This window comes from Neofelis nebulosa, chromosome 2 (assembly GCF_028018385.1).
Source record: "Neofelis nebulosa isolate mNeoNeb1 chromosome 2, mNeoNeb1.pri, whole genome shotgun sequence".
In the NCBI taxonomy this organism is placed as follows: Eukaryota; Metazoa; Chordata; class Mammalia; order Carnivora; family Felidae; genus Neofelis; species Neofelis nebulosa.
In genome coordinates, this window is record NC_080783.1 from 4,962,715 (window position 1) to 4,988,153 (window position 25,439).

The following is a 25,439-nucleotide window of genomic DNA, read 5'->3' on the forward strand; positions in this document are numbered from 1 at the left end:
CGCTCGGGCCTAAAGAACGTCTTTCCCATCGGGCTGTAGGTGGAATCCACCTGCTCTCAAGGCTTCAGGGCTGGGACCACTTGCAGCATTGGCTGCAAGAGGGTGGCGGGGGAGCTCCCCATGAAACCCTGACTCTAACATTTCATATCTAGCACACAGATGATGCTTTCAGTTGGTTCCTTGCTACTTCCATTCTTGCAACACACACACCCGTCCCATGCCTGGGGCTCATCTGCCTGAGCTCACTCTCCGCAAACTAGAGCCGGTAGCACACAAACAGCTTCTTCGACACAGCCGAGCGCCTGTTTAGAAAAGTGTCACATCAGGGCTTGGAGAAAGGGAGACCAGATGTGGGCGTCCTAACAAAAACAGTGTGTGAATAACAACAACAAAAATGAAGGTATAATCCAAGTTTTCTTGACACGATTATGTTTTAAGTTGCCCCCGTTGCTGACAAAGCAGTTTTTAAAGTCAACCTGCATCTGGGTCTTAAAAACATTCTATGTGGCCTCTTACTGAAGACCCAGACGCAGACACCGGTACATCAGTGAATCTGATTGAGAACAAGGACACTTAAGGGCTGCACTCTGCTAAAAGGCCAAGTTTTAAGTGACCTAGAAGAAAAGAAGAAACGTACTCACACAGGGTTAATTCTAGACTCTGAGGGGCCTGTTAGGTGAAAAAAAAAACTAGCTACAGATCATGACACATAACAGACGGAGCAAAATAAACAAAACTCTGCTGTGTATAAGAGATGGGTAGAATTTTAAAGATGCACCAAAAGGTAAAATAAACCTTTTAATTGCTTATCAATTGGTTTATGTAACCAAAAGAATTAAGATACCCCTCCTACAGAAAATGACAGAAAACAGATTTTATTTTTCCTAGGGCACTGGGGGAGGGTTTTATTTCGAGGCTGCTGACCAAGTGCTTTCTCCACAGAATCAATTCAGGAAATGTGACAATTTCAGTTTCGTGGATTCTCACTGGAAAAAGCCTTCAGGAGGAAACTATCTCTTCCTCGAAGCATTTTCAGATTCCTCCACACCAAAAACAGAGGCCACAACTCCACTCACTGCTCAAGTGTTGGAATCCTTTAAACTCAACCTGCGTGCAGGTGGCACTCACCCTGGGTCCCCACCAGAACCAGAGGGATCTCGCTCGTGTTCCGGTAGGTGGCCATCCGACTGTAGTAGTGGTAAACAGTCTGGAAGCTGATCTCATCCTCTAAGCTGAAGACAAATATAACAGCGTCCACCCACATGGCAAACTGGGGAGAGAAGAAGGGGAGGAGAGAAGAAGGAACTGAGCGACGAGGCTCGGGGAGAGAAAGGGTGGGAACAGCATCTTCGTGAGCAGAGGACACGTGGCCGGCAGACCCCTCCGTCAGGCCGAGTCTGAGGCCGGACTCTGGCTGTAACACGTTGCTGTGGCGTCGCTGACGTCCTTCTCGTAACAGCCTGGAACGGGACCCTCCCCCCCTTCCCACCCAGGCCACCCCGTCTCTGAGGAATGCAAACCAGACATGCCTCCCCGTGGGACCCTCTCCCCTCCGTCCTGATCCAGCCAAGGGCGGTCCCACAAATGTGAGGCAAACCCAGCCTCGTAGCAGAGCCTCTCCAACTCCACAACCACCTGACTCTGGGCCATTTTGTTTTTGTTTTCCACGCGTCCAGCGGAAGCTGCAGCAAATGTGCCTCGGGGCGAACAACTGCGCTGCCAGGCGCGGACGAGCCTGTTCAGTGCGCATGACCGCCTTGTAAGGCCGGAGCAGACGGTACGGGTGGTCCTGGACCCTCAGCGGCCTCCCAGGGTCGCACGTGACTGCGACAGCAGAATCACGAGCCGGTCAGGCCGGCACCAGAGATCCTCCACTTTCCAAGGGAAAATGGAAAAACCAGTAATAGTAACGTTAATCCTGTTTCCTTTCTCTGAGAAGCCACAGCTCCTAAGTAAGTTTTTACAGCCAAGGTACCAGCTCGGATATACGTGGGGGAATTTGGAGGCGGGGTGGGGGAAGCTCTGACTTCATGTGTTAACTGATAAGCGTATTCGCTTAGATGTGGAAATTATACGTGATAAAAATGTAAATATACGTGAAGTCCAAATGAAAAACTGAGATGAGATCAAAATCTTGGGAAGAACGGATCCCGGGACAGGCCCGCCGCCCCAGCAGAGCACCCAGGACCCAGGCTGACACAGGGCACCTACCTTGCCCTCTCTCTACCTGGAGGTATGTTTTTCCTTTCTCTTCCGAGCAGTGAGGTGAGGTGTCCCCACGCATCTGAAGAGCAATCGTGGACCCGGGGACCAGACCGAGGCTGGGAAGTGCACGCCACACCTCATTCTCCCAAGGGGGCGCTCACTGCCCAGCGCCTAGTAGGTGGTGAGCACTCCGTAAACCCCCCCACCCCACCCCCGTGGCTCCCCCGGCAACTGCCACACACAAAAGCCAGTTGATTGGCAGAGTTTTTACACAACCCTAGGATGACATTAGTAGCCACAAAAAAGTCTTAGGACTTCATTCGTGAAGCCATTATGCTTGGGTAAGCTCCAGGAAATATTCGGAAACAATGAAAACAAAGATCATGCCTCCACGTGCCTGGGAACAGTAACTTAAAAACAGGACTTTCTCCCCCTTGAATATCCAAGCACGCTCTGCCTAATTGTGTACAAAGTCCTGTCGGTCAGCTGTAAAAGGCTCCATACTGACAGCCCCCCATGGTAGAAATCTTTAATGAGGGGAAGCCGCTGGGCTAAATAACGGCCCTGAACACAGTACGTCCGGAATAAAGGACTGGTCCTCAGTTAACCGAGTAAATGTGTTCTCACGGCAAGACGCCCAGACTGAGACTCCAGTGGCGGGGGGAGTCATGGTTCTACCCCCAGGTTGGTGCCATTCACAGGCAGAGCCCCGGAGTCTGTGCCCCTTCACCACGTCCACCCTTGGGCAAGAAGTCCCGGCCTCGGCGTCCACGGTGGAGACGGGACTCCTCAGCACATCATCCCGCAGGGTCGTCTCGAGGGTTACATGAGCCGACCCACACGGGGCAGGCATTCGCCCACCGTTCCTGGATTCAGCTCCCACTATGCGCTTGGCCAGTAAATTATTATGCAAGTAAAATAAGGCCCTGGAGATCAGGTAAACCGCCACCTGTGCTTTTGTATTTCCAGGATGCCCAGCCTTCAGGGAACTTCCGGAGACACCACACTGGGCTGCACGCCGGTGTTCAGAGGAGGCAGACTTGTGCCAAGAAGCCCAGTGAGCAGAATCCCCCACCCCCAACATCGGATTTCCCGATTTCGGACCAGCGACTTTCTCAATGCTCCTGCTGCTCTAGGGAGCAAACCGCTTACAGGGAACGGGAGAGGACTATGGGTCTTTCCAGAAGTCAAATCAACGGAGTTGACAAAGGAGCGCAAATCGTGTCTTTCCTTCCTTCTTAAAAACACAAAGTGAAAACCAGCCACGCAGACCTGACTTCGCTCTAGGATTTTGTCTGAAGGAACAACAGGATTCATTTCTTAGAGAAAACAGGTTCGTGGGGCTTCTGCATCACCTTTCCTGAGCACACCTGATTTCCAGAGCCATTTCTGTTGAATCGGAACCTCAACGCTGAAGCTAACATGAAAGAAAAGGCTGCTTACCGCTTGCTTGTAATACTTACCTGTGCCTCTGGGGGGCCCCCTTCATCTCTAATCAGCAGCAGATAGCTCTGTCCGTCAACAACGATTTCTTTCTTGAATCTGCCACCTGCCACACACAAAAAATCTCGTTATACAAGAAAGACCGGGAGCGAGGAGGGCAAATAGACGTGGGCTTCGCTTGTGGAAAAATACACCCTTGGCTGTCGCCCTGGAGGCATCTCTCAGTATTTAGGACCAGCAACCACTGGATTTTAAAACAACTACTGAACTCAGATTTACGTGTGTGTCTTTAAGGACCCGTGTTCACTTCTGATTAGAGTGCACAGCCTCCCGTGCAGTGCCAGGATCACCCGTGGCCGAGAAGGGAAGAATTTTAACGTAGGCTTTGTTTGTAAATTCGGGAATTGTCTCTCACTGGGAACACGATGCACAGAGTTCAGAAACAGAGAGCATTGAAATGATCATTCTCTTGTTGGGTTTTGCAAAACGGGAACGAATTTTTCATGCTGAACAGGTGCCTAGTGTACAAGATTTTGATAAATTCAAGGGCTGAGAACCTGTATTCTCCTCAAGAGAAACCCAGTTTTTGAAAGGAAAACACAGAACATGGGAATGGTGTTTCCGTATTCACGGGGCACAAGTAAGGGAAGGATGCTCAATACTACACACGTGTTAGACAGAACTACTGGATGGTATCTCCCCACGGGTCGAGACAGAGCGGGGCAGCTGGCTGGCGGAGGGGGGTGGGGTTAGAGAGCGCGCTGTGTTAGCGGGGAACCACCAGGGACCCTGCCGGGGCGCCGTGCGTATACATCTGTGGGGCGGGGCATGTAAGTGTCCCGTGCAGCTCCTCGCAGCACCCCGGGCCACCTCGGGTGGACGAGGGAACCGCCAGGCCTCCGGTGGACGAGGGAAGTGCGCGCGCCTCTGGGTCCCTCTGCCGTCTCCAAGGACAAACTACCTTCCGAGATTCCGGGCTCTGAATCCACTCTAGCTAACCCTCAGCAGGATTCTGATTTCTTGTTTTTGAGAGAGGAACACATCATCACTGCCTGCTCTCATTTTCAGGCCTTGGCACAGACACCTTCCAGAAACGCCACCTACACCCCCAAATGACCACCCCCTGGAGAACCAGGGGGGCAGAGCTTCCCCGGCCCAGAGGCTGTGTGTCCGCCCTCCGCCTCCAGGGGTCGCATCGGCTCCGGGTGGGCTCATCTTCCAAAGCGAGCACACGTGTGTGCACAGACAGATGTGCGCGCACACAGACGCACACGCACACAGACGCACACACCCACTCCCTTCCGGGCACCGATGCAACACGTACAACACACCTGCTTTATCTGGTGTTCAGTCTGCTCCCATAAGAAAAACCGAAGAAAACCTTCCAACATTCAGATCAAACACAAACTCCCATTCTGATCCCCTGCGTGGGCACGACACTGAAGAAAGAGGGCAGAGGACAGAGAAGGGAACAGGCGTGTCTGCGCCTGTCGGAAGACTAGCCGATGACTTCCGGTCCCCAAATCACAGACTCCTTGTAGGTAAACGAGTACGGCACCCTTTTCCCAGCTGAGCTGTCATGACTACAAGGTGAGCCAGGAAGCGTGTGGCACAGAAGCCCCCGACCCGCCCGGTGCGACACGGCCACAAGACTGCAATGCTGATGCTGCCGTGCACTACCTGGGGGACCCGGCCTCCCTTATTCACCTCTCTCTCTACCTCAGTGTCCCCAGCTGTAAAATGGGACCACCTCATCCAGCGGGCAGGCGCCCGCCTGAAGGGCAGTGCCATTGGCAATTACTACTAGCGTTATTCAAAGTTTCTGCCAAGGGTCATCACGCGCTTTTATAAAAGACACACTTAACGTTTAATAAACCTACTTGCAATAGAAAAGTTAGCCCACGTTGCAATAGTAATATCACTTCTGTATTTTCTACAACTTAAAAGAACCTGCTATTTCTTGGTGAGATGAACTGAATTCAGCCTTTTGTGAAAACACAATGTTAGATGGGAAATCTGTACTGGGGGAAAAGCCTTTTTCTTCCCCTCTTGTTGCCAGAGGTCTGACAGGTCATACTGAGCGCGACACGGGAAAACCAACAGGTATTTGTTTACAAATTCAAAAATCTCTCCTCTGGTTCCTGGTGCCTCGATCCAGGCTCCTGAATGAGGGTGACAGTCACCGCGAACCTGCCTGAGCTAACGGTGCACTTCAGACCAAGTCTGCCGAGAGAAGATCTGATGCACGTTTTTAAAGCCCTCACATCACAGGAAAATATTTGTGCTCGCAGCTGAGTGGTTTCAAGGCAGGTCATGTGATGTCACATCAGCGGGGCCCTCTGCTGGGAGGGACTGGTCTGGGCGGCACCTTGCATGTCCTTTCGGCCACAGAGTTCTGCCTGTGCTCAGGGAAACTGAGACGAGCGGTTTCTTGGTGGGCACGGGGGCCGAGCGGCATGGCACCCTTGGGTGTCCCAGCGGGTATTTTAAAAACCCCGGTGATCATCAAGCATCCCGCAATCTGCAAGTGGCTAATTATCACATCCTAAAAGAGCCACATCAATTTCATGCAGCGCATTACTGCCATTATGGGTGGAGCTGGGCACCCCCCAATTCACACGCTGAAGTCCTAACACCCAGTGCCTCAGAATGTGATCTTAGTTGCAAATAAATCCACTGCACATGTGAGGCGTTAAGAGCTCACACTAGCACAGGATGGGCCCCTTAACCAATGACTGGTGCCTTTAGGAAAGGGGAAATTTTGGTGAAGATTAAGGCAGGGGCTTTGTAAGCCAAGAAACACCAAAGATGCCCCCAAACCACGAGAAGCCAGGAGACCGGCCTGGATCAGGTCTGTCTCGTGAGCTCGGACTTCTGGCCTCCAGTATGGCGGGAGAACAAATCTACGTTGTGCCGAGCGCCCCAGTTCGTGGCCCATTGTTACAGCCGCCCTGGCAAGCTAAAATATCCTCCGATGCCAAGTTTCTGTCCTGGTGGTCCGCCATCCCCCAGAATGAGTTCGCACACTCTCTCTCTCCACCCAGCTTATCCCCAGAGCATTTCAAAACACCCTTTGTTCTCTCCATCCTAACTGTCCATATTCATTGAAATCACCTAGGCTTCTCAGCTAGGTTTCCGCACGAGTTTCCTGCCTGCCTCACGCCTGCTCTCAGCCTCAGGCCCACCCCACAGCACCCCACAACCTGAGGGAACCGCACAACGCCGCAGAGCTGGCCCCGAGCCCACGCTCGCCCTGGGACCCTGCCTCCCCGCCAGCAGGCCCTGAGCCCCCAGCACCCAAGTGCACAGAGGCCTGCCCTGGGCATCCTGGCCACACACACCCGATTCCTCACTAGTCCGGGTCGTCTCCGGGCAGGAAGGGAGCAGCGGAGCCCGTCCCTGGGACCACACCCGCTCCCCAAGTCCCAGCATCCCTCCGCCGCCCAGCTGCCTCCCCCACCTCTCCAGGGAGCAAGAACCCGCTGGGCATCAGCACCAGCGGTCCTCCCGGAACGGCGTGGGGCTGACTGAGGACCTCCCCCTTGGACGCCCTGCTCCATAGCACCTGGGGGGTGAATTTCACACCAACTCTTTTGTTCTCTTCATGTGTGTTTGTGGAGCCTTGTTCACAAATGATGCTTCCAGATGGTTCCATCATCGTATTCAAGTCAAGAAGGGTTTGCACCGACCCCTCTGTTTGTTCCTCTATAATCTCTGTCTTTGTAACCTCAGCAAAGGACTCTAGACTTTCTAAAAGGAGGGGTGATCCTTTCTTCCACCCGGAAAGACCCCTCCCAATTCTAAAATCACTTTACATCTTCCCCCCCACCCAGATATATAATTAGTATGTCTTTTCAATACTTTACAACTACACATATTAGCTACCGTGATTGGCTTATGTTATTTTTCCTGGTACTATCTATACATACCTCAGGAAAAGAGATTAAATACTCCTATGCATTTGCCATGAACCTGAAGATTTAACAATTAGATAAAATTCAGCCAGGTGCTTAAGCATTAAGAACGGGATCAATAAAAGTGATAGATAAATAAGCTCCTACCACTGATCCTCAGGAGACTCGACTAGCATGGGGCCACTGTGTACTGGGGAGGCGTGGTCTGGCATGGAAATAAAGCTCATTTTCTACGGATTTTTTTTTTTTTAAGATTTTATCTTATTTTTTTAAAGTAATCTCTACACCCAATGTGGGGCTTGAACTCACAACCCTGAGATCAAGAGTCCTAAGCTGTAGCGACTGAGCCGGCCGGGCACCCCTCTACCGTTTACTTTAGAAACAAAGGGGCAAAGCCTCAGGAGGAAACCGTGTTGCTCCGCACTGGTCCGCATTCAGCAGAGGCCACCACTCTTGCTACTTACATTCGAACACACCGCCTGGTCCCAGGCATCAGATCTTTTCCTCCCAAAATCTTAGAGGGCACCACCAACACTACAACCTACTTCGCTTTTCATGTAGATTTGTTGATGCCTGTTTTATATTCCAATTTCCAATTACTTTCCTACAGGTCTACGCGACCCAATTCTGTGTTCCTAGCACTCAGTGCCCAGTCTTCCCCGCAGCCAACACGATAAATTTATTATGCGGATGCCGCTCAGCTTTCTGGGGCTGCCGGGTATCGTGATGTAACATCAAGTTACTGTTACTTTTCCAAAGTGTCCCCCAACCTGACCTCGTAGTGGAAACCATCAACAGGTGTCTGGCCCGGCACACCTGTCTACAGGTGCAGAGGGCGCTGGGGGCAGGGGAGAGCCGACCCTGGGGGCCACAGAGCCCACACACAGCTGCTGATCTGCCGGCCCTACCGTGGCACCAGGGCCCCGTTCCCGTGAGGACATCTCCACGAGAACAGAAAACTGATGCCCCTCGTCCCTTATGTCCATTCCTTCCAAAGATGTAGCGAGGCCACCAGGGGGAAGCGGCACCACGTTAAGCACTCGGCAGAGACGTGTGGCTCTTCTTGTCCGAACTCAACCTCACGTGCGATTTAGGGATTTCTCTGGTTCACCCAAAGGCAGGTTTTCAGGCTTCCCAGAAAACTTCCCTGTTTGCCTCTGTGTGCCCTTGAGCTTGCGTTCTTAAGCGAGTCCCCTTCATTTCTTCCCAAAATGGGTAAGAGGCGGACCTGACTGTACCTCCCAAGAACAGGGACGCGGATGTACGTGTGTTGTGAACAGCACACCAGGAATATGGCAATTCTAAACGTCTTTCAAAAAGACTCGAGGAAGTCTCTTACTATCCAACGTGATCAATTACTCTAAAGGTCTCAAGATTGAAACTGAGTCCCGCTCTCGATCCTGGGAACCAGTTTTAAATTTGGGATGCTTAGGGTGAGTAAAACAACTGGTCCTGAGCAGGACCTGGGTTCCTTCTAATATTTAATTCACGGTAGGTGGGATCGATCTACAGTGGAGGGTGATTTACACGGAGAGGTCTAAGTGCTCATCTGTGTTGTCATTCTGCTTTAAGGGGGGAAAAAAAGCAAACTAAATTTTCCTATTAAAAAGAAGCTTTCTTGGGAGTGATCACTGGCAACAGATATTTGACATTTCTGTTTCTATCATCTTGTCTGATGGGACTGAAAGCTATTAATGTATCGTTAACAGTTCTCTGAGCGAGAGAAAGCAATGCTAATAACAGAGACCTAGAACACGCGATAGATCACAAAGCACTCCTCTTCCCACGTGGTCTCCGCTGCTGCCGAGGACACAAACATCACTGCTGACATCCTCGTGTCCCCGGGGAGGAAAAGGTCAGACGCTGACCAAGCCCCCAGGCCAGCGCGTGGCAGGAAGGAAACCCAAACCCAGATGTGCCCAGAGATCCCTGCACTCCTCTCTCCCACGTGAGATTCTGCTCAGACAGGGTGCACGTGACACCACCCAGGCCACAGATGAGCCTCGCAGCCTTTGCGGCATCTCCCAGCACCCAGGGGCCACCTGGGAACACGGGGGATGGCCCCGTCCTTGCTCTGCCCACAGCTCCAAGATCAGCCCTGTACTGAGAGCACTAAACAGAAAACTGCTCACCGTGTTTGTTTGTTTGTTTGTTTTTCTCACGTGGATTTTAATCTTCACTTTTTCATGCTTTGGCAAAGGATGAAAATGATTTTTGACTTTCAATCTGCATCTGTAGAGTATATCATTTCCCTTTTCCAAGGGAAAGGGGAGGGGCATCGTCCTAGCCTCTGATAAGGACGTGGCTGGGATCCGAGGCTTCCCAGAGGCACAAGCTGGCCTCGGGGCTGGTCAGCAATCACGGGCTGTGGCTCGGGCTGGGACACACATCAGGGACTGAGCCCCCTGTGCTCACCACGCAGACATTCTCGGCCATGAAAACCTTCCTAACATTCGCCTGAAGTGTTCTTCTCCGCATGGCCCCGACAGAACGAATATCCGCAAATTTTATTGTTTCCTAATTATTTAAGACAAGTGGAATGAGAAGGACACTTTGAAAAAGACTTTTTATTTCTCCCTGGGAGAACATTAAAAAAATTCATCGTGAACATGCCAGGAATTTTTTAAAGTTAACTTTGTCTTTTGAAGTGTGATGAAGATACCAAAGGCAGCAACTTATTAACATGGAGGTTTATACAGAGGTTTTGTACTGTGACATTTAAAAGGAATTTTGTTTGGACCGTGTATTATTTTTATGCTAGGAAAAAAGTTCCATTGGTAACGTATTAGTTTACAAAATTTAACAGAGTCAGATTTCATTGCCTCTGCCAATTTTTTTTAAAACCTACATTGTTTACAAAAAAAAAAAAAAAAAAAAAGTAGCAACTACAGCCACGGACCAGCGACAAGGATGACTGAGGTGGTTGGTAAGTCCTTCCCTGGGTAAACGCTCAGGGTCAGGACTCCAGGAAAAGGAGGGTTAAACATGGACATGGGTGTTTCCTTGGGCAGGCCGTGGTCTCCCATGACTTCATTTCACCCAGATCTGAGAAAAATAACAAAGGAAGATCAGGAAAGAAGTCGAAGTTCTAGATTAACATGGCAGATTTGAACTTCGCTATCACCGAATTTCTGTCTCTTTACTCCTAATAAAACAAAGGGAGGAAACGAAGCAGCAGGAGGAAGAGCATTCACTGTCCACTGAGAAAAGAGGTGTAGCTTCATAATAAAACCTCGAAAACAGTGGCCCTAAGATGAGAAGGAAGACTCCGGGGCTGGGCAGGACAGGGCTCCTAATTCCCACCCCCCTCCCCACCCCAGGGGTCAACAACAGCCCCCCCAAAAGGCAGAGGAAGAAATGTGGCAGCACAGCCACAGATGTGAACGGCCCTCAGGCTCTCTGGAGGCAACAAGAACTCCAGGATGCAGGGGGCCCCTGGGGAATGACGATATGTATTCCATCTCCCCACCCCCCCCCCCACCACCCCCACCACCCCATGAGTGCAGAGAGCCCGGATCAGGACATTGGCACATTCACAGGAAAAGCAGAGCCCGTCTGTGACCGTGGTTTGGAGGTGGTTCCCCGAGAGGGGAGAGGAAAGGGACGGGAAGGGCAGGATGATGCATTTATACTGTATTCTCCAGGAAAATAACATCCAGCCTCAGGGAGGTGGCCGAAGCACCTCCCTGCAGGGGATCTGCGTGCAGGACCGAGGTCTGGTTGGTGGCAATGTGGGCAGAGCTGTCCAGCCCTCTGGTGCAGGACACTCAGACTGGGGGTGACTCCCACCACAGGAAACCAGATGGTCAGGGGCTCTCCACACCCCATACCTGACTTGGAATGAGAGAAGCCTTCTCAGTGGCCCCAGCCAGTGTTGGGGACCCCAGAGCAGAGCCAGGACAGCACTAGTCTCAGCAGAGAGAAGGTGTGGGCAGACGCCCAAGGAGCAGGTGGCTGGAGAAATGGTAAGGACATCATGCAAAGACACTACTGGGGGCAAACACGGGAGGAGGCGACAAGGGAGACAGGAAGGAAGCATGCAAAACACAAGAGCCAATGCAGATGAAAACAAAACTCAAAAAGCAGAAGGAAACCCATCACGAGTGCTTCCCTCTCTAACACAGCTCAAGAACAGGCTTTCCATACGACACGAATGCCAGGGGTGAGAATTTCCAATAGGAGATGAAATGGAAACCTCTAGAACTGAGAACCAGCGTAACATTTTGGAACAAATGAGTAAGACTTGAAAAACATACGGAACAGAAGAGACACTGCTCAAAGCTGAGTTTCTGACAGAGACAGCTTGAAATAAAACAGCTAGTGAGATCAGCAAGCTGGAGATAAAGTCCTTGGGCACAAGTGAGCAGACAGGAAGGCAGACCAGTCTGACAAAAGGATAAATATGGCCGCTAACAACAAATTCCTCCAGAAAGAACTACGAGACCCTTCAGAGATAAAATGCAAAGGAATTTTCCACAAATGCAGAAAAGATCTGAATCTGCTGATCAAGAGACCATAGGATGTTCCAGGAAAAAGTGACACAGACCCTCCACGTCACTTTAAAGATGAGAAAACAGGGGCGCCTGGGTGGCTCAGTCCATTAAGCGTCCAACTCTTGGTTTCAGCTCAGGTCATGATCTCATGGTTTGTGAGTTCGAGCCCTGTGTTGGGCTCTGTACGGACAGCTCGGAGCCTGCTTGGGATTCTCTCTCCCCCTCTCTTTCTCTGCCCCTCCCTAGCTTGTGCAAATGTGCTCTCTCTCAAAAATAAGCAAACATTAAAAACAAAAAACAAAGTAAGAAAACAGGGGCCCTGGCAAAAAACTGCCCCAGCCAGCAAAGGTGGGGTTTCTCAGCAAGCAGCAGGGTTTCAAAGCTACTCAAAAGGCCTTCTGTCCAGAGAGGCTGCCAGGCTTTTAAAAATGGTCAATCTGGGGCGCCGGGGTGGTTCAGTCGGTTGAATGTCTGACCTCAGCTCAGGTCATGATCTCACGGTTCGTGGGTTCGAGCCCCATGTCAGGCTCTGTGCTGACAGCTCAGAGCCTGGGGCCTCCTGCTTTGGACTCTGTGTTTCCCTGTCTTTCTGCCTCTCCCCTGCTCGCACTCTGTCTCTCTCGCTCTCAAAAACAAACAAACATTAAAAACAAATGTTTGTTACATGGTCGATTCAATGAGCATTTTCATATACGCACAACTGGTTCTGGAACTGTATCACAGTTCACAACAAATCAAGCACGTGGTGCACACAGATCTGAGTGTGTCCAGCAAACTCCGATGTAAACTCAGACACCCACCTTTTGGAATGTCAGGAGAGCGGCGGCTTCAGACTGGCCTTTTAGAAACCTCGTCCTGCACGTGTCTGCGCCTAAAATCTATGCGGACGAGCGCCTTGCTACGCTACGGGACACGCCCCGCTTTCTCATGACCAACAAGCTGGGCACAGGTGTGGTGACAGCCTTCCGTGAGACAGAAGTCACTTGAAAACAGTTCACCGGCTGACTCGGGGGTAGGTCACGGTGCGTTCAGTGCTGGCCGTGACGTAGGGGGGCCCGTCTGGACGATTCTGCGCCAGGAGAGCACTCACTCTGGTTACTGCAAGGTGGGGGCTGTGAAAATACAGCCATTCGTTTTCCTTCAACACTCCGGGATCTAGTCACTGGAAGGGCACCCTGAAAGAGCACACAGGTCGCTAAGGTACTTCTTTGAAGTGTCACTCGTGCAGCTCAGGTTTTCTTGACCTCACGCCCACAGCACCAAAATTAACCGGCCGGAAAGGCAGACAGGACGCTGGAACCGGAGAAGCTGAGGCACTCTTTCGTGTGCACAGAGCTCCTCTGCCGCCCCTGACGAGCAGTGCTACCAGTGGACCCCCGCGACGTGCCACGGGCCCCACTCAGGGGCTCTGTGGAAATCCGCAGCTGCTGCGCGGGCAGCAGGTGGAAAATTAAACGTCTGTGGAAGCGGTTTTGCTACTCAAAAGTTCTCGTTTCCTCACTCTTAGCTTCCAAGGGCTCTGAGGGATACGTACACCAGCAGTGTAATATATGAAACCTACGGGAGAGTTCTCTCCCCCAGCTGATGTCGTTTTGAAGGCTAAGATAAACCTAGCAACTCCGGGCAGGTGTGTGGGGTGGGTGGCCCCGGCCAGTCTCCCATTCTCGAGATCTGGTGACAGAGCCGGCAGCATTCTCACTGAGTTTTATTGGTTCCCCCTACCCCACAAAAGCACTCTTTAGAATATGATAGTACTATCCCTCCACCCCACCCCACCCCCAAAGTTCTCTGTGATAAGAGCACCAGAAGGTCAGCTCTGGGCTGTCATCAACTCCAAGAAGGCAGGGGGCCACAGAGCCCAAGGCACCTGGTCTCCTTCTGCAGGTGTCCGGGGTCCGCTTTGAGACGCGGGGAACGCCGTGCATGCGAGTGACTTCCCGCCCACCTGCCCTCACCGCACGCTCCAGGCATAATGCCGACCACCCGGGCCTCTAGCCTTGGGTCCGGCCTCTGTTTCCAGCCCTGGCATCACAAGCCAGACCTCCTCCGGCACTCGACTGGCCCTTGGGCTCAGAGCCCGCCCCTCCTACCCCCCCACGGACCTACTCAGTCCACCCTGGCACCACACACTCGGGATTTTCCTATTTGGAGAAACTAGGACCCAGAGCCCAGAGCTCACTTGCACTCCTCCCACGAACTCGGTATTTTCCCCAGTAACTCAGTGCCAGGGGTCAGGCACCTGCAGTGGACGGCAGACAGCAGAGCTCAGCACACGCAGGGACCCCGGCTCCTTCCAAGCGCCCTGAGCCCAGCCGGCGATCTGCAAAGTCGTGAGGTTGGGTGCGGGTGCTTCCGGCAACAAAGGGGAACAGACGCACAGCCGCCACCGAGGCCAACCCCGGGCCCCCACCTTGAGTGGTTCCTGTGAAAACTCAGGTAATGGCAGCCCCTGCGGCCATGGGGAGGGGGCACCAGCTAGGTCACGCCAGCTGCCCGTCAGGGTCCTCAAACGTCACAGGGGCCTCGCACACACCAGCTAGAAACCGCCACGTCACAATGACAGCTCTGTGATTTCCAAAGGCAAACTCACACTCAGAGGGGCTCACCCTGCAAACTCGGTGAAACCAGAGGGCACCAAGGCAGCGGCAACCAGACGGCCACAGACGGTGCTCCAACTCGCACAGGAGAACCAAGACTTGTCCCGTACGTGGTCCTAACTCCACATGTTCCAGAAGACCCGGGGGGACAAAAGTCGAAACAGCTCACGAAACACCAAGTCCTCTACAGCGTTTCTCCAAATGCGCGACAGAGAAGATGCTCCGAGTCTCTCCCAACAGAAGAGACTCTCACCTAAGCATAAGGTTGTGTTTCTAACCTCAGGCCAGGCTTCCACGTGAGCGAGTGATAAGGGAGCGAAGGGATAGAATGCATCCGATTTGCACTCTGACGACACTCTGGTTCTCATAGCAGCAGGCGAGTCGCGGGTGTCACCATGTGTGATCCTTTCCTTCAGCTCCACTTGGGACTTGCTTCCTGGCCAATTCTGCGTTTCCTCCTGGCACGGGGTGGACCGAACCCTGGTCTGAACCACCACTAGCACTGATGAGCAAGCCCCACCGGGTGCCATGCACAGTGTCGGTGCCGGGGAGCGAGGGAACAAGACAGAACCTGTGCCCTCACGGACTTACTGTCAAGGACAGCGGGCAGGACAGGAAGCGGGTAAGAAGGGCCAGGCTTGGTGGGGGATGGGCGGGGGAGGGGGATGGGCACCATGAGCAGGTGCAGAGCCTGCCCCCAGAACCCAGAGCGGATGGGGCCAGGGCTGGGGAGCCCGGTCCCGAATCTGCCGTCTAGAGAGAGCAGTCACATAACGACGGGCCCTGCTGATTTATGAGCAAATCAGTAAACTGTTTATTACAAATGTTCCAGTACCCACCGCTGTGGTCATGCCTGAACATTCCAGCATCCACTGCTGCCCCTGAAATAGCTTGTGTGGTGACACCTAACAAAGTATATTTAGTCTTGCACATTTGTTTCTTTGGGGTAAAATACACTTGTGGTTGCTTTATTTTTAATATTTTGCACATTTATTTTAGGCATTAAGAAAAGGTAAAGGTAAGAGAGCACTGCAGATTTGGGTACAAACTCCCGGCCCGGAATATTAAACAAGGCTTCCTGGACCGGCAACACCCCCGGGGCCTGACGTGCGTGTCGAGGGCTGGAGGGTCAGGACGTGAGCGAGAGCGAGCGGGGGATCACAGCTCCCGGGGCGCTGGCTGCTGGCCTCTCAGTCCCTCAGACTCCTTGTTCTCAGCTAGTGTTACCCGTGTGAAAATAACCTCCCGTTAAAGACATAAGCTGTCGGCACGTAAACCCTATTTTAAAATACGCAATCCTAGAACCGAATACGTAAAAGTAGTATCTTTAAGGAACGCTCCCTCACCATTCTTTGATCATCAGCCAGGCATCTGCTTCAAGAAATTAAAAAAGGCTGCTGTTAGATGGGACCCTACGGAGAAACCAAGAAATCCTATACGTTTTAACGAACTGACGTCATTTCTACGCTCTGCAGAGTGAGGGGTCAGCAAACTGTCTCTGTAAAGGGCCAGGTAATAAGCGTATCAGGCGCTGTGGGCCGTATTCTTTCCTGCTGGGTGTTTATTGGCTTATTTTTACAAAGCTTTAAAAAAGCAACGAGTCTTTCGACTCATGGGCGTAACAGCCCGAGCAGGGGTGAGGGAGCCCTGCTGGAGAGTCCGTCTCACCTCTGCCGTTTCTGATGCTGATGCCGACGCCTGCACAGTGTCCACGTTATGATTCAGACGGCTGTTTTCCAGCTTCTCTCCGGAACTGTTACAGTCCCATGGAAACAGTGTATTTACTTAAATGGAAGGAGTCCAGGAGGTTCTGCGTCCAGGCCTGTCTCCATCCTGGATAGAGGGAGGCTTTCGTCCCCAAGAACACCTGAGGTGGCCAGCACGGAGCGTGGGTGGGGCTGCACTGAGGCCTGGCAGGAGACAGGACTGCCCCGGGCACCCTCACTGATGGGGGACGGGGGGGGGGGGGGGGGGGGGGGTCCCTGTGTGTCACTGCCTCTGAGGCCAAAGCTGACCTTGCAAGGCCCAGGAAGCTGCGTCTGGAACATCCCGGAACGAGATTAGCTTGCAGCGGCCACTGGGGCACAGTCGGGCGCCAGCCCAGGCCGGAGAGCGTGCCAGGGCGCAGGGCCCCGGACGAACCACGGGCAGCCTGGACGTATGGTGCCCGCAGCTCCTTCCATCCATCGGTCCGTCAGCTCCAATCTCCAGAGCTCGTCCCCACACCCCGCTCCAGAGCCAGGCTCCAGCAATGGCCCATCAGGCCTCCCCGACTGCCTCCAGAAGGCTCCTACACCAGCCACTTCTCACGAGGGCCCCCAGACTCACAGAGCAACTGCCCTGACCCACTGCCAGGCGATGCAGGGACCCCCCCCCCCCCCCACCGCGCTCTGACAGGCCCTCCCCTCCCCACCCCCATGCTGGGCCAGGCGCTGACCCCCTGCTCGGTGCAGCCCGGACCCGCCCCCTTCGTCCTGCAGTACGAAGAGAGACGGTCTGTCCGCCAGCCCAGGGGTTCCACACTCTCCACACCATGAACAGACTCAAGTGGCCCTCAAAGAGCAAGAGCTGTTTTCTTCTTTTGTTTGTGACGTTATGGCTTAAAATAAGCAAAACACTTAAGAAAAATGGGGGGGGCGGGGCTCAGAAAAGGGTAACGAGTGCCGGCCGCACCCGGTGCTCCCTGGGGCCACGGGAACAGAACACAAGCAGCTTCCAGACCCAGGACAGGCATCACCTCCTCATCACGCTTCATACTCTCCCTGAACTAGGTCCTGCCTCAGAGTCTCCCAACACACCACCTCCAGGAAGCCGGCCGGGAGGGATAAAACACGACGCTGAAGTACAATCTGGTTTTCACTTCTGGCCTGGGTCGGTCGTCTGCGAACTCATGTGAACCATACGAAATTGTGACCTTTAGTCACTGGTAGCTGTGCACGTGTGCACGCGTGTACACACACACGACCGGCCCCGGTCCTTCCCAGAGCGCACGGCCGGTTCCTGCGGATGCCCGGCCCTCAGGCCGGAGACGCCGGACTCCTGCAGGAGCACAGGACCCGGAGGCAAGTTCAAGGGCACTTTCAGGATACCACAGACTCCCCTAGGGATTCTTCCTGGCACCTGGCCTATTTCACGGCTGCTGACTTCTACCTCCCTCTCGCCGAGTCCTGCCCCTGGAGCTGGCCACGACCCCAGAGGTGAGCTCGCGCTCAGAGCCGTGAGGTCAAGCGAGTGCGGTCTCACGGGATGCAACGTTTTCTGCCGACGACGCCCTGACAGCTCCACCTCTAATCGGCCACGACTGAAAGGTCAGCTCTGTACTTTCAAGTTCACTCCTCCTCTCCACCCTGACCCACGACCAGGCAGGGAGCTCCTCCCAACCCCCCGCCTCCCTCTCCTGCACCCTCTTTTCTGCCCCGGCACGGTGTGTCCCTCACCCTCTTCTCTGCCCCAAGGCTGGCCTCGGCCCGGGATCTCTCCCTTTCTGCACTGCCTTCCACAGAAAACCTCTCCGCCCTGATGGTCAGATCGCCCTAGCCGAGGAATGGTTACAGGTACGTGATCTCTCCCATTTCCCAGGACCCATGAAACAGAGCGAGGGGGAAGGAGAGGTGGTGAGTTAAGAGGACAGTGCGGAGGGGGGTGCAGGAAATCGGTTCTGAGAGCTGCTACCTTAGGATCCAAACAAATGCCTAACATTCCAAAGTTCTGTGCCCCTGAAAACCAAGAAGGAAAAGCAATGCCTGAAAAGCCCCAGGTCCGCAGCCAAAGGGACACTGCAGGAGTCACAGGGAGAGATCCGGCGGGGGCAGCGCTGGGGTGAGTTCAACCGTGCCCGCAGCATTTCCAGGGCACCTGGTTGTCACAGTGCAAACAGAGACGCCCGACCCGTGAGTCAGGGGAGAAGAGCTACGAGCCCCCCAGTGGTTACAACACAGGAGAAGCACGGGGCTCCAGCAAGGCAGCCGGGGCCGCGTCTGACCGGCTGCTGCAGCCACGGAGAGAAACAATCAACCCTCCCCCATCTGCTGTGAACACTAAGGATCACGGGGTCACGAGGCCACCCACGAACTGCCTGCCACCAAGCTGAGCACGAAGCCCACGGGGGCAAGAAGTGGGAGAGGCGGTTCCTCACGAGCTTACGTGGATCAGCAGGGACTTTCCAGAGCTAAACCCATGCCCTCCGCTGCTCCCGGTCCTCAAGTAAATCAATCTCTGCTCTACTTAGGCACACTGAACTTGCTCATCTAGTCCGTCCCTTCCGCTCGAGGGTCTAGGCTAATACAACACACACGGACCCCGTGGCTGCCAGACCAGGGCAGGCGCCGCCCGGGCCAGTGGCAGTCGGTCCCACTGCCATTCGGATTCCCTGGGATGGGCGTCAATTGCCAAGATGACGAGAATCTGGGCCCAAGACGGGGACAGATGTGGCAAAGGTCGAGGGCGAGGGCACCTAAGTGGCGGGGGGGGGGACGGGGGTTCACCTTTGACAGACCCAGTGACTGTTTTCTCCTTTGCAGTGCAAAGGTCACGCGTTTAAAGCCCTAAAAGAACACCTTTGGTGCTAACCTCTCGTGGGAAAAAATCGTAATTGCAACATTGAAACGAGTCTTCCTCTACTCTTTCCTAGTAAGGGAACGGTTTGGTAACAACAACGTGTGACTTCAAGAGGGGTCTCAGGAAGCCAGAGGCTGTGCGGACAGCATGCACTGGACCGCGTGGGGGCTCCGAGTCCCGTGGCACAAGCCGGCACGCCCCCTTCTGGGTGCTCAGAGACTCACCCAGCCACGCGGCGGTCACTGCCGTGAAGTATAGCTGTTTACCCAGGTGGCTCTTCTGCTCTCCATCTAGAAGGTAGCGACTCTCAGTAGCCCCGCAGTTTCTTGTTTCCAAGCCATCAGCACAGAGCCCGACACGGGGCTCGAACCCACGAACCGCGAGATCACGACCTGAGCCGAAGCAGGACGCTCAACCGACTGAGCCCCCCAGGCACCCCCCTCCTTATTCTTACTTTACAGCTTTCTCTTCCATAGAGAATATGCCTCTCTTATTGTTTCTTGGTGGCTCTACTAAGAATTTTAGTAGCCTTCACCTACTCTGGACAACATCACCTAAGCCTCCCTATGGCCTAGCTGGGAGAGGACAGAGTTAACGGACTGTTCTATGGACGGAAGGAAGGAGAGCTCAGTGAAACTTCCACGGTCAGAGGCTGCTTTGAAATAGTTACGAAATGTGAAAGACCGGACCTCTGCTTGATCTATTAAACCAACCTACTGGCGGGCTGCTCGTCATCTGAAGGTTTACAGATAATCCTCGTTAAAAAATTATCATGTACACATAATCACTTGGTTACGAGTAACATGGTAAAATTATGTTGAAAACATTTAAATGGCTGGGCTTCAAAACAACTCAACTTTTATTAGAGATTACAGATATTTTCATTGTAACGTTAAACAGCACAAAAGGACGTGTTTAGAAATAAGCCCTAACATCTGTTGAGCAGTGGTAGTGGACAAAAAAAATTTTTTTTCACGTTTATTTGATTTGGAAAGGATTTTGGGGGCAGACGGCCTAAACGCATTTCATGTGTCCCAGAAAATATGGCGAAGTGTTTACCACATGGTTTGTTTCTAAGCAACTAAGTAAACATTCATTAAAAAACTATTTTGGATACATGTGCTCCTGAGAACCTATCTGCTGCCCAGAGACAGACGCGGGCAGAGTCCTGCGGGCAGGAACGGGGGAGGGACGGCCAGCTCGCGGGGACCTTACTGCCAGCAAGCCCTTGTTGCAGGGGGCAGTACCAGAGAACTGTCCACCTGCACATGACACCCACAACTAGGGACGGACACCCTGGCACCTTCTGCCCTGTTTAGTTCTGATACTTCCTTGAAAAATTAGCGAAGAGCAGTTAATCTTATTATCCCAGGAAGGAGGGCCCATGGACATTCTTAAGCCTGTCTCCACCAACCTTATAATCTCCCACTCAATCCACTGGACAGCTGAGTCTCATCTCAGCTCTGGGCCCGTCCCCTACCCCACGAACACAAAGGCAGCTCTGGGTGTGAGGTCCCCGGGCTCCAGATGCTTCTGCACGAGCCATCCGCACAGCTCAGCAGGGCCCACGGCATGAGGGAGAAGAACGTAGGGACGTCACAGAGACAGGGTCTCAGGGGAACGACTCCGTTCCAAAGCTCCAAGTGTCTCCAGGACACCACAACCCACAATCTTCCAGCCCGCCTGGGGTCAAGTGGCTCGGGGCAGGTCCACAGTGTCCATCAAATTCCCACTAGCCCTGGACAGCCTGGTTTCCTCTCCTTTTTTCCTTTTCTCAGTTTTGGGGGGAGAGAGTTAAATGCCAAATGGCGGTCACGGAGGTCTGCGGTGGGGAAGGAGGGGTGCACTGTGAATATTAAGCACATACACGAGGTGGAGACTCCAATTCCATGCTCAAAACATCATTCACAATTCTAATTTGCAGCCTTTAATAGGGCGCTGAGAGCAAAGGGGTCATTTTCATCTTGTCTCTATTGCAGGTGAACGGCAGCCGTGAAATTCCCATCAGAGGTGCGAAGGTCACACACACACACGCTCATCTCGTGTCCGTGAGGCTCCGGGAAGAGCGGGGGTCGCCCCTCGCTCCTCCTGCCCCGGGAGGGAACAGGGCAACTTCACGGCCCTGACTGCAGCTTCTGCTTACACACCGTGTGCGCAAAACACGGAGGGTCATTCGTGGGTTGGAGTCCAGGCCCCAAGAGATATATTCGAGTCCTGGCCCCCAACACCTGTGACGTGGCCTCATCTGGAAAGAGGGTCTTGGCAGATGTGATGAAAATGAGGTCAGACTAGAGAACAGGGGGGTGAGGGGGGACCCTACACCCAGTGACTGCCGTTCCCACGAAAAGAGGGAAATCTGGACACGGAGACAAGGACACCGGAAGAATGTCGTCGCATGAAAGGGACAGAGATTGCAGTGATGGGTCTACGAGCCAAGCAGCCGAAGGTTGTCAGCAGCCAGGCACAGAAGAGACTCCCGCTCAGAGCCTTCCAGAAAGAACCACCCTCATCGACACCTTCATCACAGGCTTCTGGTCCGCACAGCCGTGACGGTGAAGTTCTGCTGATTTAAGCCACTTGGTCTGTAGTAATTTGTCGGGGAGGCCTTAGGACTCAGACACACACACGCACACACACGGCCGAACGGGTATCCGCCTGCACAAAATTTTACTCCTTGGATTCCTCTGATGGAATCACTGGCTCCCTGCTGAGGTGCCCACTTTTGCATTGCTAATTTACTAATTAAAAAAATACACAAAATATTTAAATCCGTCTCTCATTTAAACTGCATCTTTAAAATTACCCAAATCGTGTTACTCAACTCTCTCTGCTACGAGGATAAAATACCAGCGAGAAGGAATCACAGGACTAAAACACAACAGCTGTTATCCTCGGAAACCCAGCTACGACCAGTCTGATGCAAAGTACGTTCCGGCAAACGTCTGGGGTCATCCCATGCCAGAGTTTTCTACGGAGAGAGCACTCGCCTGAAAACAGCAGGCCTTCGCCACCTCACACAGCCAGCAACCTACAGATCCTGTGACGGGTCAGAGCGACGCTAAAGGACACTGCACGCTAATTAAATCAAGGGACAACCAGGTGGGAACAGGAGAGCTCCAGGTGCGCAAGCAGACCTCACAGTCCCGGCAGCAACAATCCTCGTGCCTGAAGTCACTGCCCGCGTGCGGCCAGAGGCAGCTGGTCCCCCGGCAGCTGCGAGAGGAAAAGGAGGACAAACCAGAAGCAGTGGACAGGCCTTGCAGCTCACCTGAAGGGCACCGCCCCCAGCGTGGCGATGGAGATGCCCGTCAGCAGCTAGCTGCCCTCGAACCTGACCTCTGGTCTCTGTGAGCTGTGGCAGGTGGGGCTGAGCTCTAATCGGCTTCACCTGCCGTCCACACTCGTGGGACGGGATTCTGTTGCTCGGACATGCTCCGTAAACCTGGGCAACGACTCTGGTACGTCCCGACTCCAGAATGTTCTGAACGTAAAGCTTCTCAAAGAGGCGGGTACAGGCACTCGGTCGATGTTAACACATTCGACAAGAACTATAATTACTTTCTAGGTGCAGACTCCCTGGTGGTGAGAAAGAACTTCAGTGTGGCCAGACGGCGAGAGACCCAGGCTTTCCTTGTTCGTGTCCTTTCAAAAACAACCGGATTCTCCTGCAGCTCTGAAACTCGCCCAGGCAAGTGGACAGGAAGTGGGGGGCGGCTCCCTGGTCCCCCTGCATGAGAGGCCCAGGCAAGTGGACAGGAAGTGGGGGGCGGCTCCCTGGTCCCCCTGCATGACAGGCGAGGACATGGCCACATGCCTGGTTCCACGAAGGCACGTGCAGACAGCTCCTGGGAAACAAAGATTCACTGGGGCTTACGGGGTTTCCAGGCACACGGGGGCACCTGCCCCAGTTCTTTCTGCAGCCAGAGGCCCTGACGCAGGTCCACTGGGGCCACCTGGCAGCCCCACCCATGACCTGGGGTCACGTGAGAAGACAGGTGGGCTGAGCCCTTGAGAAAAGACCACTGACAGTCCTTCCCCTGGTCCGGGGGGCCCTGGGCACAGGCGCCACTGGAGGAGGGGAGGGGGGATGAGACTTTGCCGACGAGGACAGGGACGGCCTTTGGTGTAGTCACTCGCTCTCCTTTAAAATAACGTACTTTTATAAGTGTATGCGATGCCATGAAATTTTAGTAGAGTAAAAGGTGTCAAGGAAGTGGGTTCATTAGAGACCACGGTTTAAGTCACCCCACTGGGTATAAATTTTACTTTTGAAGTATGAACGTTCAAGAAAAATGTCTTCAGGGGGCGCCTGGGTGGCGCAGTCGGTTAAGCGTCCGACTTCAGCCAGGTCACGATCTCGCGGTCCGTGAGTTCGAGCCCCGCGTCGGGCTCTGGCCTGATGGCCCGGAGCCTGGAGCCTGTTTCCGATTCTGTGTCTCCCTCTCTCTCTGCCCCTCCCCCGTTCATGCTCTGTCTCTCTCTGTCCCAAAAATAAATAAAAAAAAACGTTGAAAAAAAAAAAAAAAAAAAAAAAAAAGAAAAATGTCTTCATGCTCATCAAAATATAAGGGCCCCCGGCAAAGAAACCACAGGCCAAAATGTGATGGAACAGACCGAAAATAGCAAGCGGGAAAACAGCAGAAGCTACAATAATGACAAAACAGCACCGCGTGGGGACGAGAACGGCGTCCACGGCTCAGGGACTCCTGCACTAACCACACGGGACACCGAACCCAACGCCAGAGCACTGGCAGCAAAGCCAGGGGCCCACACCACGTCACCGGCAGCCCCTGGTGGAAATCAGAGCATCTGAGGAGAGCGCGAGTGGATTTACTGAAGGAGGGGATCATCTGAGGTCAGGTCAGCCAGTCCCTTGGCATCTGGGGTCAACGCCTAACCCCGACAAGTGAGTAGAAAGCCCGAGAAAAATGCTCTGACTCTCCAGGTGGAATCAAAACGACCATGGCTACATTCCACGCTCAGATACCAAGGAACAAATCCAACACCAGCACGGCTCAGGCACAGGTCCCAGGAAAGACGTCAGAAAGACCTGGAACCTTCTCTCCTCCCCGCACCACTCCCCCCCTCCCCCGACCCCTGTCTCCAAACCATGCCATTTTCTAGCATATGTATACGTTTTCCATCAGACAGACACCCTGCTTCCCTTTGATCCCCGCCCAGGAGCCTCCACGACCCATCTCCCTAAACCCTCCTCTCCACACGGGTAACGGAAAAGCGGGCCTTTCCCTGAGGTGACCACCACGAGGCCGTGATGACAGGGTTGCAAAATTCTGCCGAATGACGGCAGAGCCCTGAAGGGCCCCAGAACGCCAGCCTTCCAGACTCTTCTGAATGGTTACACGGGATCCAGGACAAGAGTTAAATGCCAGAACAGGTGTTACAGGAAACATGGGAAGCTACTCAGGACTACTGCTAAGAAGACATCTAAGGGACAAAACAGGGTGAAATGTTTAACTGAAATAAAAGGATGAAATGAAACAAAATCGGATGATACACAGAACGAGGAGGCAAGGGAACACTACAGCGCGAAGTTGTGTCTCTCCTCTCTCTTCCAACAAGACAAGTTCTGCCATGAAGAAAATGTATAGTTACCTGCGTCCATATCTGCAAAGAATGGAACAGCCAGTAAGAAAAAGAAGGAACCAGAAATTCAGTGTCTCAGAGTTGGATTTTAAAAGCTTACACGGAGAGAAAATATAACTCAGAAAACTTCCTGTGAACTCTACGTGGATTAAAGAACACAGGGATTACGTGGCTTCCTGTCACTGCCTTAACTCTACGTAAAGCAAAAAATAAAATGTGAACGTGTTAACTGAAGAAGCAAAAGCCTAATGGCAAAAGAAATCTCTTACTCTCATGCAAAATGATTCTTAAATGTTCAGAATACAATATATGGGGGAAACATACTCAAACATACGGTGGTGGTAACCTGAGAGGCTCCTATCTACCACTAGGTAACAGTACGTGCAGATTACGTACAAACTTAGTATCCGGAACAGACAAATGTCCGAGTCACGTTTAAAGGGGTGACCCTGGATTAACATTTGAAACGCCAGGACTGCTAGATAAGAAATAAATTCAACAGCATTTCAAGGCTCTACTCTACGGCTCCAAATGCCAAAGAGAATATCATCAGTTAGCTAAAAATACTACAAAAGAAACAACATCCTAAGGACTTTCACTGCCTGGTATTTTATTCTTTCTCAAAA

General features: G+C 53.0%; 1 protein-coding gene across 20 annotated transcripts in view; it reads right to left on the bottom strand.

Annotated features, from left to right (window-relative positions):
• The window catches only part of AGAP1 (ArfGAP with GTPase domain, ankyrin repeat and PH domain 1), a 549,180-nt gene that overhangs the window by 327,948 nt on the left and 195,793 nt on the right, over positions 1 to 25,439 (bottom strand). For 14 of the 20 annotated variants that reach the window (XR_009253932.1, XM_058700362.1, XM_058700389.1 and 11 more), the window contains 3 exons: positions 24,823 to 24,834; positions 3,669 to 3,754; positions 1,129 to 1,270 (listed from right to left, as the gene is read on the bottom strand). Coding sequence is in view for 19 of the 20 variants with exons in the window: in XM_058700362.1 (XP_058556345.1) it covers positions 1,129 to 1,270; positions 3,669 to 3,754; positions 24,823 to 24,834 (240 nt within the window). In the remaining variant the exon portion in view is untranslated. The remainder of the gene's footprint in view (positions 1 to 1,128; positions 1,271 to 3,668; positions 3,755 to 24,822; positions 24,835 to 25,439) is intronic. The other 6 variants (XM_058700369.1, XM_058700380.1, XM_058700404.1 and 3 more) reach the window with 1 other exon arrangement.